Below are 16,773 nucleotides of genomic sequence, written 5' to 3' on the forward strand. Positions count from 1 at the left end.
TTCAGCCAGTATAGGACCACGTCTGGGAGAAATTTAGAGTCAATCGGTCCAAAGACCTGGAAGCTATTGAAAAAATCGGCCAAGGTTTTCATTAAAAATGGCCCCCTTTCACTAAAATATTCACCAAAAATACAAATTTCACCCGAATCGAATGGGGACGGCTGTGTCTCGTTCAGCCAGTATAGGACCACGTCTGGGAGAAATTTCGAGTCAATCGGTCCAAAGACCTGGAAGCTATTGAAAAAATCAGCCAAGGTTTTCAAAATACAAATTTCATCCGAATCCAATGGGGACTGCTGTGTCTCGTTCAGCCAGTATAGGACCACGTCTGGGGGAAATTTCGAGTCAATCGGTCCAAAGACCTGGAAGCTATTGAAAAAATCAGCCGAGGTTTTCATTAAAAATGGCAGATTTTCACTAAAATATTCACCAAAAATACAAATTTCACCCGAATCCAATGGGGACTGCTGTGTCTCGTTCAGCCAGTATAGGACCACGTCTGGGAGAAATTTCGAGTCAATAGGTCCAAAGACCTGGAAGCTATTGAAAAAATCGGCCAAGGTTTTCATGAAAAATGGCCCCCTTTCACTAAAATATTCACCAAAAATACAAATTTCACCCGAATCCAATGGGGACTGCTGTGTCTCGTTCAGCCAGTATAGGACCACGTCTGGGAGAAATTTCGAGTCAATCGGTCCAAAGACCTGGAAGCTATTGAAAAAATCGGCCGAGGTTTTCATGAAAAATGGCAGATTTTCACTAAAATATTCACCAAAAATACAAATTTCACCCGAATCCAATGGGGACTGCTGTGTCTCGTTCAGCCAGTATAGGACCACGTCTGGGAGAAATTTCGAGTCAATCGGTCCAAAGACCTGGAAGCTATTGAAAAAATCGCCCGAGGTTTTCATTAAAAATGGCCCTCTTTCACTAAAATATTCACCAAAAATACAAATTTCACCCGAATCGAATGGGGACTGCTGTGTCTCGTTCAGCCAGTATAGGACCACGTCTGGGAGAAATTTCGAGTCAATCGGTCCAAAGACCTGGAAGCTATTGAAAAAATCGGCCAAGGTTTTCATGAAAAATGGCAGATTTTCACTAAAATATTCACCAAAAATACAAATTTCACCCGAATCCAATGGGGACTGCTGTGTCTCGTTCAGCCAGTATAGGACCACGTCTGGGAGAAATTTCGAGTCAATCGGTCCAAAGACCTGGAAGCTATTGAAAAAATCGGCCAAGGTTTTCATTAAAAATGGCCCCCTTTCACTAAAATATTCACCAAAAATACAAATTTCACCCGAATCGAATGGGGACGGCTGTGTCTCGTTCACCCGAATCGAATGGGGACTGCTGTGTCTCGTTCAGCCAGTATAGGACCACGTCTGGGGGAAATTTCGAGTCAATCGGTTCAAAGACCTGGAAGCTATTGAAAAAATCGGCCAAGGTTTTCATGAAAAATGGCGGCTTTTCTTTAAAATATTCACCAAAAATACAAATTTCACCCGAATCCAATGGGGACTGCTGTGTCTCGTTCAGCCAGTATAGGACCACGTCTGGGGGAAATTTCGAGTCAATCGGTCCAAAGACCTGGAAGCTATTGAAAAAATTAGCCGAGGTTTTCATTAAAAATGGCAGATTTTCACTAAAATATTCACCAAAAATACAAATTTCACCCGAATCCAATGGGGACTGCTGTGTCTCATTCAGCCAGTATAGGACCACGTCTGGGGGAAATTTCGAGTCAATCGGTCCAAAGACCTGGAAGCTATTGAAAAAATCGGCCGAGGTTTTCATGAAAAATGGCAGATTTTCACTAAAATATTCACCAAAAATACAAATTTCACCCGAATCCAATGGGGACTGCTGTGTCTCGTTCAGCCAGTATAGGACCACGTCTGGGAGAAATTTCGAGTCAATAGGTCCAAAGACCTGGAAGCTATTGAAAAAATCGGCCAAGGTTTTCATTAAAAATGGCCCCCTTTCACTAAAATATTCACCAAAAATACAAATTTCACCCGAATCGAATGGGGACGGCTGTGTCTCGTTCAGCCAGTATAGGACCACGTCTGGGAGAAATTTCGAGTCAATCGGTCCAAAGACCTGGAAGCTATTGAAAAAATCAGCCAAGGTTTTCAAAATACAAATTTCACCCGAATCCAATGGGGACTGCTGTGTCTCGTTCAGCCAGTATAGGACCACGTCTGGGAGAAATTTCGAGTCAATCGGTCCAAAGACCTGGAAGCTATTGAAAAAATCGGCCGAGGTTTTCATTAAAAATGGCCCCCTTTCACTAAAATATTCACCAAAAATACAAATTTCACCCGAATCCAATGGGGACTGCTGTGTCTCGTTCAGCCAGTATAGAACCACGCCTGGGAGAAATTTCGAGTCAATAGGTCCAAAGACCTGGAAGCTATTGAAAAAATCGGCCAAGGTTTTCATGAAAAATGGCAGATTTTCACTAAAATATTCACCAAAAATACAAATTTTACCCGAATCCAATGGGGACTGCTGTGTCTCGTTCAGCCAGTATAGGACCACGTCTGGGAGAAATTTCGAGTCAATCGGTCCAAAGACCTGGAAGCTATTGAAAAAATCGGCCGAGGTTTTCATTAAAAATGGCCCCCTTTCACTAAAATATTCACCAAAAATACAAATTTCACCCGAATCCAATGGGGACTGCTGTGTCTCGTTCAGCCAGTATAGGACCACGTCTGGGAGAAATTTCGAGTCAATAGGTCCAAAGACCTGGAAGCTATTGAAAAAATCGGCCGAGGTTTTCATGAAAAATGGCGGCTTTACCCTAAAATATTCACCAAAATACAAATTTCACCCGAATCGAATGGGGACTGCTGTATCTCGTTCAGCCAGTATAGGACCACATCTGGGAGAAATTTAGAGTCAATCGGTCCAAAGACCTGGAAGCTATTGAAAAAATCAGCCGAGGTTTTCATGAAAAAATGGCCCCCTTTCACTAAAATATTCACCAAAAATACAAATTTCACCCGAATCCAATGGGGACTGCTGTGTCTCGTTCAGCCAGTATAGGACCACGTCTGGGAGAAATTTCGAGTCAATCGGTCCAAAGACCTGGAAGCTATTGAAAAAATCGGCCGAGGTTTTCATTAAAAATGGCCCCCTTTCACTAAAATATTCACCAAAAATACAAATTTCACCCGAATCCAATGGGGACTGCTGTGTCTCGTTCAGCCAGTATAGGACCACGTCTGGGAGAAATTTCGAGTCAATCGGTCCAAAGACCTGGAAGCTATTGAAAAAATCGGCCGAGGTTTTCATTAAAAATGGCCCCCTTTCACTAAAATATTCACCAAAAATACAAATTTCACCCGAATCCAATGGGGACTGCTGTGTCTCGTTCAGCCAGTATAGAACCACGCCTGGGAGAAATTTCGAGTCAATAGGTCCAAAGACCTGGAAGCTATTGAAAAAATCGGCCAAGGTTTTCATGAAAAATGGCAGATTTTCACTAAAATATTCACCAAAAATACAAATTTTACCCGAATCCAATGGGGACTGCTGTGTCTCGTTCAGCCAGTATAGGACCACGTCTGGGAGAAATTTCGAGTCAATCGGTCCAAAGACCTGGAAGCTATTGAAAAAATCGGCCGAGGTTTTCATTAAAAATGGCCCCCTTTCACTAAAATATTCACCAAAAATACAAATTTCACCCGAATCCAATGGGGACTGCTGTGTCTCGTTCAGCCAGTATAGGACCACGTCTGGGAGAAATTTCGAGTCAATCGGTCCAAAGACCTGGAAGCTATTGAAAAAATCAGCCAAGGTTTTCAAAATACAAATTTCACCCGAATCCAATGGGGACTGCTGTGTCTCGTTCAGCCAGTATAGGACCACGTCTGGGAGAAATTTCGAGTCAATCGGTCCAAAGACCTGGAAGCTATTGAAAAAATCGGCCAAGGTTTTCATGAAAAATGGCAGATTTTCACTAAAATATTCACCAAAAATACAAATTTCACCCGAATCCAATGGGGACTGCTGTGTCTCGTTCAGCCAGTATAGGACCACGTCTGGGAGAAATTTAGAGTCAATCGGTCCAAAGACCTGGAAGCTATTGAAAAAATCGGCCAAGGTTTTCATTAAAAATGGCCCCCTTTCACTAAAATATTCACCAAAAATACAAATTTCACCCGAATCGAATGGGGACGGCTGTGTCTCGTTCAGCCAGTATAGGACCACGTCTGGGAGAAATTTCGAGTCAATCGGTCCAAAGACCTGGAAGCTATTGAAAAAATCAGCCAAGGTTTTCAAAATACAAATTTCACCCGAATCCAATGGGGACTGCTGTGTCTCGTTCAGCCAGTATAGGACCACGTCTGGGAGAAATTTCGAGTCAATCGGTCCAAAGACCTGGAAGCTATTGAAAAAATCGGCCGAGGTTTTCATTAAAAATGGCCCCCTTTCACTAAAATATTCACCAAAAATACAAATTTCACCCGAATCCAATGGGGACTGCTGTGTCTCGTTCAGCCAGTATAGAACCACGCCTGGGAGAAATTTCGAGTCAATAGGTCCAAAGACCTGGAAGCTATTGAAAAAATCGGCCAAGGTTTTCATGAAAAATGGCAGATTTTCACTAAAATATTCACCAAAAATACAAATTTTACCCGAATCCAATGGGGACTGCTGTGTCTCGTTCAGCCAGTATAGGACCACGTCTGGGAGAAATTTCGAGTCAATCGGTCCAAAGACCTGGAAGCTATTGAAAAAATCGGCCGAGGTTTTCATTAAAAATGGCCCCCTTTCACTAAAATATTCACCAAAAATACAAATTTCACCCGAATCCAATGGGGACTGCTGTGTCTCGTTCAGCCAGTATAGGACCACGTCTGGGAGAAATTTCGAGTCAATAGGTCCAAAGACCTGGAAGCTATTGAAAAAATCGGCCGAGGTTTTCATGAAAAATGGCGGCTTTACCCTAAAATATTCACCAAAATACAAATTTCACCCGAATCGAATGGGGACTGCTGTATCTCGTTCAGCCAGTATAGGACCACATCTGGGAGAAATTTAGAGTCAATCGGTCCAAAGACCTGGAAGCTATTGAAAAAATCAGCCGAGGTTTTCATGAAAAAATGGCCCCCTTTCACTAAAATATTCACCAAAAATACAAATTTCACCCGAATCCAATGGGGACTGCTGTGTCTCGTTCAGCCAGTATAGGACCACGTCTGGGAGAAATTTCGAGTCAATCGGTCCAAAGACCTGGAAGCTATTGAAAAAATCGGCCGAGGTTTTCATTAAAAATGGCCCCCTTTCACTAAAATATTCACCAAAAATACAAATTTCACCCGAATCCAATGGGGACTGCTGTGTCTCGTTCAGCCAGTATAGGACCACGTCTGGGAGAAATTTCGAGTCAATCGGTCCAAAGACCTGGAAGCTATTGAAAAAATCGGCCGAGGTTTTCATTAAAAATGGCCCCCTTTCACTAAAATATTCACCAAAAATACAAATTTCACCCGAATCCAATGGGGACTGCTGTGTCTCGTTCAGCCAGTATAGAACCACGCCTGGGAGAAATTTCGAGTCAATAGGTCCAAAGACCTGGAAGCTATTGAAAAAATCGGCCAAGGTTTTCATGAAAAATGGCAGATTTTCACTAAAATATTCACCAAAAATACAAATTTTACCCGAATCCAATGGGGACTGCTGTGTCTCGTTCAGCCAGTATAGGACCACGTCTGGGAGAAATTTCGAGTCAATCGGTCCAAAGACCTGGAAGCTATTGAAAAAATCGGCCGAGGTTTTCATTAAAAATGGCCCCCTTTCACTAAAATATTCACCAAAAATACAAATTTCACCCGAATCCAATGGGGACTGCTGTGTCTCGTTCAGCCAGTATAGGACCACGTCTGGGAGAAATTTCGAGTCAATCGGTCCAAAGACCTGGAAGCTATTGAAAAAATCAGCCAAGGTTTTCAAAATACAAATTTCACCCGAATCCAATGGGGACTGCTGTGTCTCGTTCAGCCAGTATAGGACCACGTCTGGGAGCAGTGCCGGCCCAAGCCTTTTGGGGGCCCTAAGCAGAATTTGATTTGGGGGCCCCCCCCACCACCGCAGAGTCACCTGTGCGTGACAATTTTTGACACAAATGTCAAACTATAATGTTATATAATAAATTGTATTAATACAGTGATGAATTATGAACTACTTTCCTCCTGAGCACAGACACATAAGGACCCCCCCCCACACACACACACCTTATTTGTACGAAAGTGGGTGCAAGTGGGTAAAGGGGGGTCTGGGGGTCCTCCCCCAGAAAATTTTGAATTTGGTAGATGTGATTTCCTGTATTCTGGTGCAGTTTTGGGAGGGCCAGCTGGAGAAGGGCAATACCTAAATTTGTTTTGCTTTTTGACTTATTGAGGTAGTGACCTCACGCAACGACTTGTGCTTCAGGGCCCCTTGACCTCTTGGGCCCGGTAGGCTCATTCAGTAATCCATCCTTGCTCACATGCAACAAATGTTTTGGGGCTCCATGCCCCTCTAGACCTGAGCCCCCTGGGCTTGGTAGACCCCTGTATTAATATAGTTGTTATTAAGACCAAACCAGTCACCTTTTAACCTCAGAGGGTACTAAAATCACACATTTATTTTAAACTTTCATATTAAAAATGAAGCACTAAGTGTGGTTTGCTGAGCTTGAATTGAAAAATGACAAAATACAACAGCAGAGATTGAATTTGTTGTAAACAAGTAAATCAGTTTAATGACTTTTTTTTTCAAACTTTGAACAGATCTGCAAATGTGCATTAAATGAGCAATCTTCAACTACAAAATAAAACCGAAATAGACAAACATTAATATAATAAAAAATAAAATGTTCCAAAATAAATACTTAAATAATGAAAGTGCATCAGTATTCCACTTTTGCTTTTAAAACTTAACTTTTACTTTACCCTTTTACTAACTCTTTGAAACTAAACTAAAAACAAACATATCAAATAAATTATTTGTTAAAATAATGACAAAAATGAGAAATCAGAAACATAATAACAGCAAGGGTTCAACAATGACAATTCTTGTTGAAAACTGTCTCAATACAGTGTAACTGTCCTCAAAATCTTTCCTTCCTAGCTTTTCTGAACGCAAAGTCACCGATGACATCATTGTAGGGTATTGCTTGGCCAATTTTGTTATTAATGCTAATAACAGCAAGTCCACTATATCAGTTTAATTACTTTTTTTTCAAACTTTGAACAGATCTGCAAATGTGCATTAAATGAGCAATCTTCAACTACAAAATAAAACCAAAATAGACAAACATTAATATAATAAAAATAAAATGTTCCAAAATAAATACTTAAATAATGAAAGTGCATCAGTATTCCACTTTTGCTTTTAAAACTTTTAACTTTTACTTTACTCTTTTACTAACTCTTTGGAACTAAACTAAAAACTAAAAACAAACATATCAAATAAATTATTTGTTAAAATAATGACAAAAATGAGAAATCAGAAACATAATAACAGCAAGGGTTCAACAATGACAATTCTTGTTGAAAACTGTCTCAATACAGTGCAACTGTCCTCAAAATCTTTCCTTCCTAGCTTTTCTGGAGGCAAAGTCACTGATGACATCATCGTAGGGTATTGCTTGGCCAATTTTGTTATTAATGCTAATAACAGCAAGTCCACTTAGTCTTTCCTGGGCCATTGATGATCTCAGGTATGTTTTAATCAATTTGAGCTTGGAAAAGCTCCGCTCTGCTGAGGCAACTGTCACAGGCAGAGTGCAGGCTATCCTCAGCGCTACCCAAAGATTTGGGTAAAGCTCACACATCTCATTTTGTGAGAGGTATGTGAGAAGCTCAAGGGCAGTCATCCTAGTTTGGGGAAGTTCAGGAAGACTCTCAATCTCTACAGCCAGTGCGCTACCATCAACATCAGCCTCCTCTCCACAAGAGAGTTTTTCCCCAAGAAGCTTACACTGGTCCCTCCGAACCTCTTGATCTAGCTCCCTGAAATTGAGCAGCACTCCAAAGTTTTCTTTAACCTCACTTAGAGACTTAAATCTATCCTCCAAAGACTTAATGCTACAGTCCACTACAGCATTAAAAAAGGACACCTCTAGCCTCTTCATAGCATCCGCTATAGGCTCATCTGCAGCCTCATAGGCAAAGTGCCTTTTTGTAGAGCGCAATCGCTTCTCTTTCAGCACTGCTTCAGTGTTCATCTGCTCACACATTTCTTTTGCAGATGTTTGTGCATCACAGAAGCCTGTTTTTCTGTAAGTGAGGAGTTCGCTTTTGTTCTTATGGACAAGGTTAACAGCTACATCAAGCTGAATGTTGGTTGACTGCAGAAGCTTGCTCGTGATGTTAATTTTAGACAGGATGTCAAACCAGACAACGCAGCAAATCTGAAATCTAAATGAACCTATTTCTTCAGCAAGGGAGTTGGCTTCAACTGCCACTACAGAGTCAGTCGCATTATTTCTTACTTCTAGCAGGGCTTCCCTCACTTTCTCTGCCTGGTAGCGCAACGCTTCAATGCTTTTAATGCGGCTTTCCCAGCGCGTCTCACTCCAGGACTTGAGGGTGAGGTCAACATACTTCCGTAAGATGGCCCATCTTTGAGTGGACCCAGCGAACAAATTGTACACTTTCTCCACGTTTCCAAAAAAACAAGAGGCATCCGTTGATGCTTTAGCTGCATCTGAGACGGTCAGATTTAGGGTATGAGCACTGCAAGGCACATAAAAAGCTCGCGGATTTTTAACCAATAGCCTAGCCTGCACACCTTTGTTTTTGCCCTTCATATTAGCCCCATTATCATAGGACTGCCCCCGACAATCCTGAAAAGGGATGTTCAATTCTTCAAGCCTGTTGAGGATTAGATTGGACAAACCCAGGCCAGTGGATTCAGGAGCTATCAGAAAACCTAAAAAGTGCTCTTTTATTTCTGGTGTTTTTCCCAGAGTGACTATGCGCACCACAACAGACATCTGTTCACGGTGACTTACATCAGGTGTACAGTCTAATATTATTGAATAATATTTGCACTCCTTGATTTCTGACACCATTACCTCGATTATTTTGTCACTGATACACTCTATCAGCTCATTCTGGATAGTCTTTCCCAAGTATGAGTTGTGCTGCATTCCACTATCAATTCGCCTGATGTGGTCTTTTAACACTGGGTCAAATTTTGCCATCAGTTCCACCTCTTTCAGGAAGTTCCCATTGTTGTCCTGATGCAAAGTATCGACAGACCCCCTAAGTGCAAGATTCCTCTCTGCCAAAGACTGAATGATGCTAATCAAACGGATGACAACATCTCTCCAACGATTTTTTTCTGCCTCCAAAAGTGCCATTTCTGTTGCATCAATAGTCTTCTCCTTAGAAAGACGGAGGGCAAAGTCTTTCCACTTCACCATATTATTGTGGTGATCTGGACTATTCTCATGCTGTTTCAGCAAAGCACCTACATTTACCCAATCACGCTGTCCCTCTGTTGACAGTTTTGTGGACTTTCTCGAGAATAATTTGCAACAGAAGCAGTAAACCGCATCATTTTTCTTTGAATAAATTAACCAGCTTCTCTTGATTTTTTCCCCATTAACTAATTGTCTGTGTGTATAGTGATAGTGAAAGCTTCGTCCATCTGCTTTTTTGGGGAAGGTGAAGGTGTCACTTATTGGCACTGGACCTCTTCTTACCAGATCAGTCCTTTCTGAGTCAGACAGGACCGCTGACCATTCAACTGGGTCAATTGGAGGAGCTGTTGCTCTGTCTTGATAGCTGGAGCTTGTTGAGGGAGTGGATGGGAAATCTATAGCAGTGGGTGCAGATGTAGAAGGACCTGTAGGGACATTAGATTAATAAAACAGAATTATAACATAACACAGGATATTTTACAGTACAGTAAGCCAACACAAAACAAAAACTGTGAGATTAACTGACCTGTCATGCCGGCTGAGGTTGAAACCGATGTATCAGTGAACGTAAGTGCTGGTAGCTGCTCCTCACTTTCAGGTGCTGTTAACTGCTCCTCACTTTCAGGTGCTGTTAACTGCTCCTCACTTTCAGGTGCCTGTAACTCTGTAGTGGATGAACCTGCAATGATAAACCAAAAAAAATAAGAGGCTATGTTAAATGTGTCATGTCATATTAACAGGCAAGCATTAACAGAAAAACCTCACCTGCTGTATCATCAGCTGTGGAGGCACTGACACTTGATGAGACATCAGGGGCAGGTCTTGTTGGTTGTGCTCCAAAGTACTTCAAAAGTGTTCCTGAAAAATAACATTGCATAAGTGCATAGTTGATAGAAGAATGAATTTATTTTGCTATCATTACTTACATTCATCAACAAGCAATTCCACACCTGATGATTCATTTTCAAATGAGGCATAATTGCAGTATGGGGAACACTTAACATGGTGATCTACTGCAGCCTAATAATTATAAGGGTAGCACCGCTATATGATATCACTCGCCATATTAATAAAATTGGAATAAAAAAAAAATACCCACCAAACATGGTATTTTCTCATAAAGACCAATACGCCATCTCTCATTAACATGTTACATTATAACTGTACTTTAACCAAATATCTTAGAGCAGAGCGCACAATAGTGCTTCATCTTTGCTGTAAGTTACATAGCTATGGTAGCTGGCATCTGTTACATAATGTAACAGATGCCAGGCAGCTACCATAGCATAGCTGTGCGTGTCGGACTTACTGATGCCTTAAGAGTTGCTCTAGTCAGTGCGGTGGGAGCCTGGGCTTTAAGCCTGCTGGCTAGCGCGCTTGAGTTCACCTTCGGTGATTCCTCCACTTGACCGACATCTCTGCACGTAGTCGTCGCGACGAATACGAGTCGAGATGTCGGTTTAAGTCTGATTCAGACCTTCCACTATCACATTATAAAACAGTATTAAACTAACTCTCAACGCTTTCCGGTATGAAATCAGACTACAATCCCTCGGAGGAGATGTGGTAAATTTGCCTGCTTCAGCTACGTTTTCATGTAGCTAGTGCTAAAGTCCACCTCAATCAGCTAACTTTAGTTTACAACATAAGACCAGCTAGAGCTAGCTAGCACATAGGTACATGATGCTTGATTGGACATCCTAAACACTCCCAATATCCTTGACATCTTAAATACACCTAGATAAATGTATATTAATGGGAGACATTTCACTGTTGATGGCGACAGGGATGTAGCTCTGGTGATGGCTTATTAGAAGCTAGCTGGCTAGTTAACGCCACGATCTCATATAAGCCGCTTATAAGGTCATGACGACGTTAACTAGCTAGCTAGCTAACCGCTGTCATAGCTAGAGCTGTTACCTCAAGTGAGCACAAAACATACTGTAAATAACCATGCAAACATACCTTTGTCTTGCTCTTTTTTCTCCTCCTCGGTCCTTTTCTTCTTTCTCTTTTCGGCACCAGAGGGATATGTCCTTTTTTGTGACATGGCTTAACATTACCGAGCGCGACTGAACTTAATGCGGTGTCTATGCGTGCGAATTGGCTATTCACGCCAGCCAGGTGTCTGCGCATGACTCAAATGCTGGCAGACACAGCAGGTATATTGATCATGAAATCTGAATCATCTTGTCTTGAATTATTCATTCATTCATTCATTTCGGTCACTTTTTAATTTATTTAATGAGTATAAAAAAATTAAAAAAATTAAATTGATTTTTTTTTTTTTTTTTTTTCTCGGCGGCTGCTTGGGGGCCCCTGGCCACTAGGGGGCCCCAAGCAGCCGCTTAGTTCGCTTATGCCTCGGGCCGGCTCTGTCTGGGAGAAATTTCGAGTCAATCGGTCCAAAGACCTGGAAGCTATTGAAAAAATCGGCCAAGGTTTTCATGAAAAATGGCAGATTTTCACTAAAATATTCACCAAAAATACAAATTTCACCCGAATCCAATGGGGACTGCTGTGTCTCGTTCAGCCAGTATAGGACCACGTCTGGGAGAAATTTAGAGTCAATCGGTCCAAAGACCTGGAAGCTATTGAAAAAATCGGCCGAGGTTTTCATTAAAAATGGCCCCCTTTCACTAAAATATTCACCAAAAATACAAATTTCACCCGAATCCAATGGGGACTGCTGTGTCTCGTTCAGCCAGTATAGGACCACGTCTGGGAGAAATTTCGAGTCAATCGGTCCAAAGACCTGGAAGCCATTGAAAAAATCGGCCGAGGTTTTCATTAAAAATGGCCCCCTTTCACTAAAATATTCACCAAAAATACAAATTTCACCCGAATCCAATGGGGACTGCTGTGTCTCGTTCAGCCAGTATAGAACCACGCCTGGGAGAAATTTCGAGTCAATAGGTCCAAAGACCTGGAAGCTATTGAAAAAATCGGCCAAGGTTTTCATGAAAAATGGCAGATTTTCACTAAAATATTCACCAAAAATACAAATTTTACCCGAATCCAATGGGGACTGCTGTGTCTCGTTCAGCCAGTATAGGACCACGTCTGGGAGAAATTTAGAGTCAATCGGTCCAAAGACCTGGAAGCTATTGAAAAAATCGGCCGAGGTTTTCATTAAAAATGGCCCCCTTTCACTAAAATATTCACCAAAAATACAAATTTCACCCGAATCCAATGGGGACTGCTGTGTCTCGTTCAGCCAGTATAGGACCACGTCTGGGAGAAATTTCGAGTCAATCGGTCCAAAGACCTGGAAGCTATTGAAAAAATCAGCCAAGGTTTTCAAAATACAAATTTCACCCGAATCCAATGGGGACTGCTGTGTCTCGTTCAGCCAGTATAGGACCACGTCTGGGAGAAATTTCGAGTCAATCGGTCCAAAGACCTGGAAGCTATTGAAAAAATCGGCCAAGGTTTTCATGAAAAATGGCAGATTTTCACTAAAATATTCACCAAAAATACAAATTTCACCCGAATCCAATGGGGACTGCTGTGTCTCGTTCAGCCAGTATAGGACCACGTCTGGGAGAAATTTAGAGTCAATCGGTCCAAAGACCTGGAAGCTATTGAAAAAATCGGCCAAGGTTTTCATTAAAAATGGCCCCCTTTCACTAAAATATTCACCAAAAATACAAATTTCACCCGAATCGAATGGGGACGGCTGTGTCTCGTTCAGCCAGTATAGGACCACGTCTGGGAGAAATTTCGAGTCAATCGGTCCAAAGACCTGGAAGCTATTGAAAAAATCAGCCAAGGTTTTCAAAATACAAATTTCACCCGAATCCAATGGGGACTGCTGTGTCTCGTTCAGCCAGTATAGGACCACGTCTGGGAGAAATTTCGAGTCAATCGGTCCAAAGACCTGGAAGCTATTGAAAAAATCGGCCGAGGTTTTCATTAAAAATGGCCCCCTTTCACTAAAATATTCACCAAAAATACAAATTTCACCCGAATCCAATGGGGACTGCTGTGTCTCGTTCAGCCAGTATAGGACCACGTCTGGGAGAAATTTCGAGTCAATCGGTCCAAAGACCTGGAAGCTATTGAAAAAATCGGCCGAGGTTTTCATTAAAAATGGCCCCCTTTCACTAAAATATTCACCAAAAATACAAATTTCACCCGAATCCAATGGGGACTGCTGTGTCTCGTTCAGCCAGTATAGAACCACGCCTGGGAGAAATTTCGAGTCAATAGGTCCAAAGACCTGGAAGCTATTGAAAAAATCGGCCAAGGTTTTCATGAAAAATGGCAGATTTTCACTAAAATATTCACCAAAAATACAAATTTTACCCGAATCCAATGGGGACTGCTGTGTCTCGTTCAGCCAGTATAGGACCACGTCTGGGAGAAATTTAGAGTCAATCGGTCCAAAGACCTGGAAGCTATTGAAAAAATCGGCCGAGGTTTTCATTAAAAATGGCCCCCTTTCACTAAAATATTCACCAAAAATACAAATTTCACCCGAATCCAATGGGGACTGCTGTGTCTCGTTCAGCCAGTATAGAACCACGCCTGGGAGAAATTTCGAGTCAATAGGTCCAAAGACCTGGAAGCTATTGAAAAAATCGGCCAAGGTTTTCATGAAAAATGGCAGATTTTCACTAAAATATTCACCAAAAATACAAATTTTACCCGAATCCAATGGGGACTGCTGTGTCTCGTTCAGCCAGTATAGGACCACGTCTGGGAGAAATTTAGAGTCAATCGGTCCAAAGACCTGGAAGCTATTGAAAAAATCGGCCGAGGTTTTCATTAAAAATGGCCCCCTTTCACTAAAATATTCACCAAAAATACAAATTTCACCCGAATCCAATGGGGACTGCTGTGTCTCGTTCAGCCAGTATAGGACCACGTCTGGGAGAAATTTCGAGTCAATCGGTCCAAAGACCTGGAAGCTATTGAAAAAATCAGCCAAGGTTTTCAAAATACAAATTTCACCCGAATCCAATGGGGACTGCTGTGTCTCGTTCAGCCAGTATAGGACCACGTCTGGGAGAAATTTCGAGTCAATCGGTCCAAAGACCTGGAAGCTATTGAAAAAATCGGCCAAGGTTTTCATGAAAAATGGCAGATTTTCACTAAAATATTCACCAAAAATACAAATTTCACCCGAATCCAATGGGGACTGCTGTGTCTCGTTCAGCCAGTATAGGACCACGTCTGGGAGAAATTTAGAGTCAATCGGTCCAAAGACCTGGAAGCTATTGAAAAAATCGGCCGAGGTTTTCATTAAAAATGGCCCCCTTTCACTAAAATATTCACCAAAAATACAAATTTCACCCGAATCCAATGGGGACTGCTGTGTCTCGTTCAGCCAGTATAGGACCACGCCTGGGAGAAATTTCGAGTCAATCGGTCCAAAGACCTGGAAGCTATTGAAAAAATCGGCCGAGGTTTTCATTAAAAATGGCCCCCTTTCACTAAAATATTCACCAAAAATACAAATTTCACCCGAATCCAATGGGGACTGCTGTGTCTCGTTCAGCCAGTATAGAACCACGCCTGGGAGAAATTTCGAGTCAATAGGTCCAAAGACCTGGAAGCTATTGAAAAAATCGGCCAAGGTTTTCATGAAAAATGGCAGATTTTCACTAAAATATTCACCAAAAATACAAATTTTACCCGAATCCAATGGGGACTGCTGTGTCTCGTTCAGCCAGTATAGGACCACGTCTGGGAGAAATTTAGAGTCAATCGGTCCAAAGACCTGGAAGCTATTGAAAAAATCGGCCGAGGTTTTCATTAAAAATGGCCCCCTTTCACTAAAATATTCACCAAAAATACAAATTTCACCCGAATCCAATGGGGACTGCTGTGTCTCGTTCAGCCAGTATAGGACCACGTCTGGGAGAAATTTCGAGTCAATCGGTCCAAAGACCTGGAAGCTATTGAAAAAATCAGCCAAGGTTTTCAAAATACAAATTTCACCCGAATCCAATGGGGACTGCTGTGTCTCGTTCAGCCAGTATAGGACCACGTCTGGGAGAAATTTCGAGTCAATCGGTCCAAAGACCTGGAAGCTATTGAAAAAATCGGCCAAGGTTTTCATGAAAAATGGCAGATTTTCACTAAAATATTCACCAAAAATACAAATTTCACCCGAATCCAATGGGGACTGCTGTGTCTCGTTCAGCCAGTATAGGACCACGTCTGGGAGAAATTTAGAGTCAATCGGTCCAAAGACCTGGAAGCTATTGAAAAAATCGGCCAAGGTTTTCATGAAAAATGGCCCCCTTTCACTAAAATATTCACCAAAAATACAAATTTCACCCGAATCGAATGGGGACGGCTGTGTCTCGTTCAGCCAGTATAGGACCACGTCTGGGAGAAATTTCGAGTCAATCGGTCCAAAGACCTGGAAGCTATTGAAAAAATCAGCCAAGGTTTTCAAAATACAAATTTCATCCGAATCCAATGGGGACTGCTGTGTCTCGTTCAGCCAGTATAGGACCACGTCTGGGAGAAATTTCGAGTCAATCGGTCCAAAGACCTGGAAGCTATTGAAAAAATCGGCCGAGGTTTTCATTAAAAATGGCCCCCTTTCACAAAAATATTCACCAAAAATACAAATTTCACCCGAATCCAATGGGGACTGCTGTGTCTCGTTCAGCCAGTATAGGACCACGTCTGGGAGAAATTTCGAGTCAATCGGTCCAAAGACCTGGAAGCTATTGAAAAAATCGGCCGAGGTTTTCATTAAAAATGGCCCCCTTTCACTAAAATATTCACCAAAAATACAAATTTCACCCGAATCCAATGGGGACTGCTGTGTCTCGTTCAGCCAGTATAGAACCACGCCTGGGAGAAATTTCGAGTCAATAGGTCCAAAGACCTGGAAGCTATTGAAAAAATCGGCCAAAGTTTTCATGAAAAATGGCAGATTTTCACTAAAATATTCACCAAAAATACAAATTTCACCCGAATCCAATGGGGACTGCTGTGTCTCGTTCAGCCAATATAGGACCACGTCTGGGAGAAATTTAGAGTCAATAGGTCCAAAGACCTGGAAGCTATTGAAAAAATCGGCCGAGGTTTTCATTAAATATGGCCCCCTTTCACTAAAATATTCACCAAAAATACAAATTTCACCCGAATCCAATGGGGACTGCTGTGTCTCGTTCAGCCAGTATAGGACCACGTCTGGGAGAAATTTCGAGTCAATAGGTCCAAAGACCTGGAAGCTATTGAAAAAATCGGCCAAGGTTTTCATGAAAAATGGCAGATTTTCACTAAAATATTCACCAAAAATACAAATTTCACCCGAATCCAATGGGGACTGCTGTGTCTCGTTCAGCCAGTATAGGACCACGTCTGGGAGAAATTTCGAG

The 16,773-nt window shown here is 41.9% G+C and overlaps 1 protein-coding gene across 1 annotated transcript; it reads right to left on the bottom strand.

Annotated features, from left to right (window-relative positions):
• Nucleotides 1-7,457: 7,457 nt before the first annotated feature.
• On the bottom strand, nucleotides 7,458-11,608 carry LOC311260771 (zinc finger MYM-type protein 1-like). The gene is made up of 4 exons (XM_084358978.1): nucleotides 11,393-11,608; nucleotides 10,193-10,285; nucleotides 9,954-10,106; nucleotides 7,458-9,852 (listed from the first exon to the last, which is right to left on the bottom strand). The coding sequence occupies exons 1-4, from the start codon at nucleotides 11,475-11,477 to the stop codon at nucleotides 7,580-7,582; spliced, it is 2,604 nt and encodes an 867-aa protein (XP_084215104.1). The 5' UTR covers nucleotides 11,478-11,608; the 3' UTR covers nucleotides 7,458-7,579.
• Nucleotides 11,609-16,773: the final 5,165 nt, after the last annotated feature.

This window comes from Pagrus pagrus, assembly GCF_965226575.1.
Source record: "Pagrus pagrus genome assembly, chromosome: 8".
NCBI lineage: Eukaryota > Metazoa > Chordata > Actinopteri > Spariformes > Sparidae > Pagrus > Pagrus pagrus.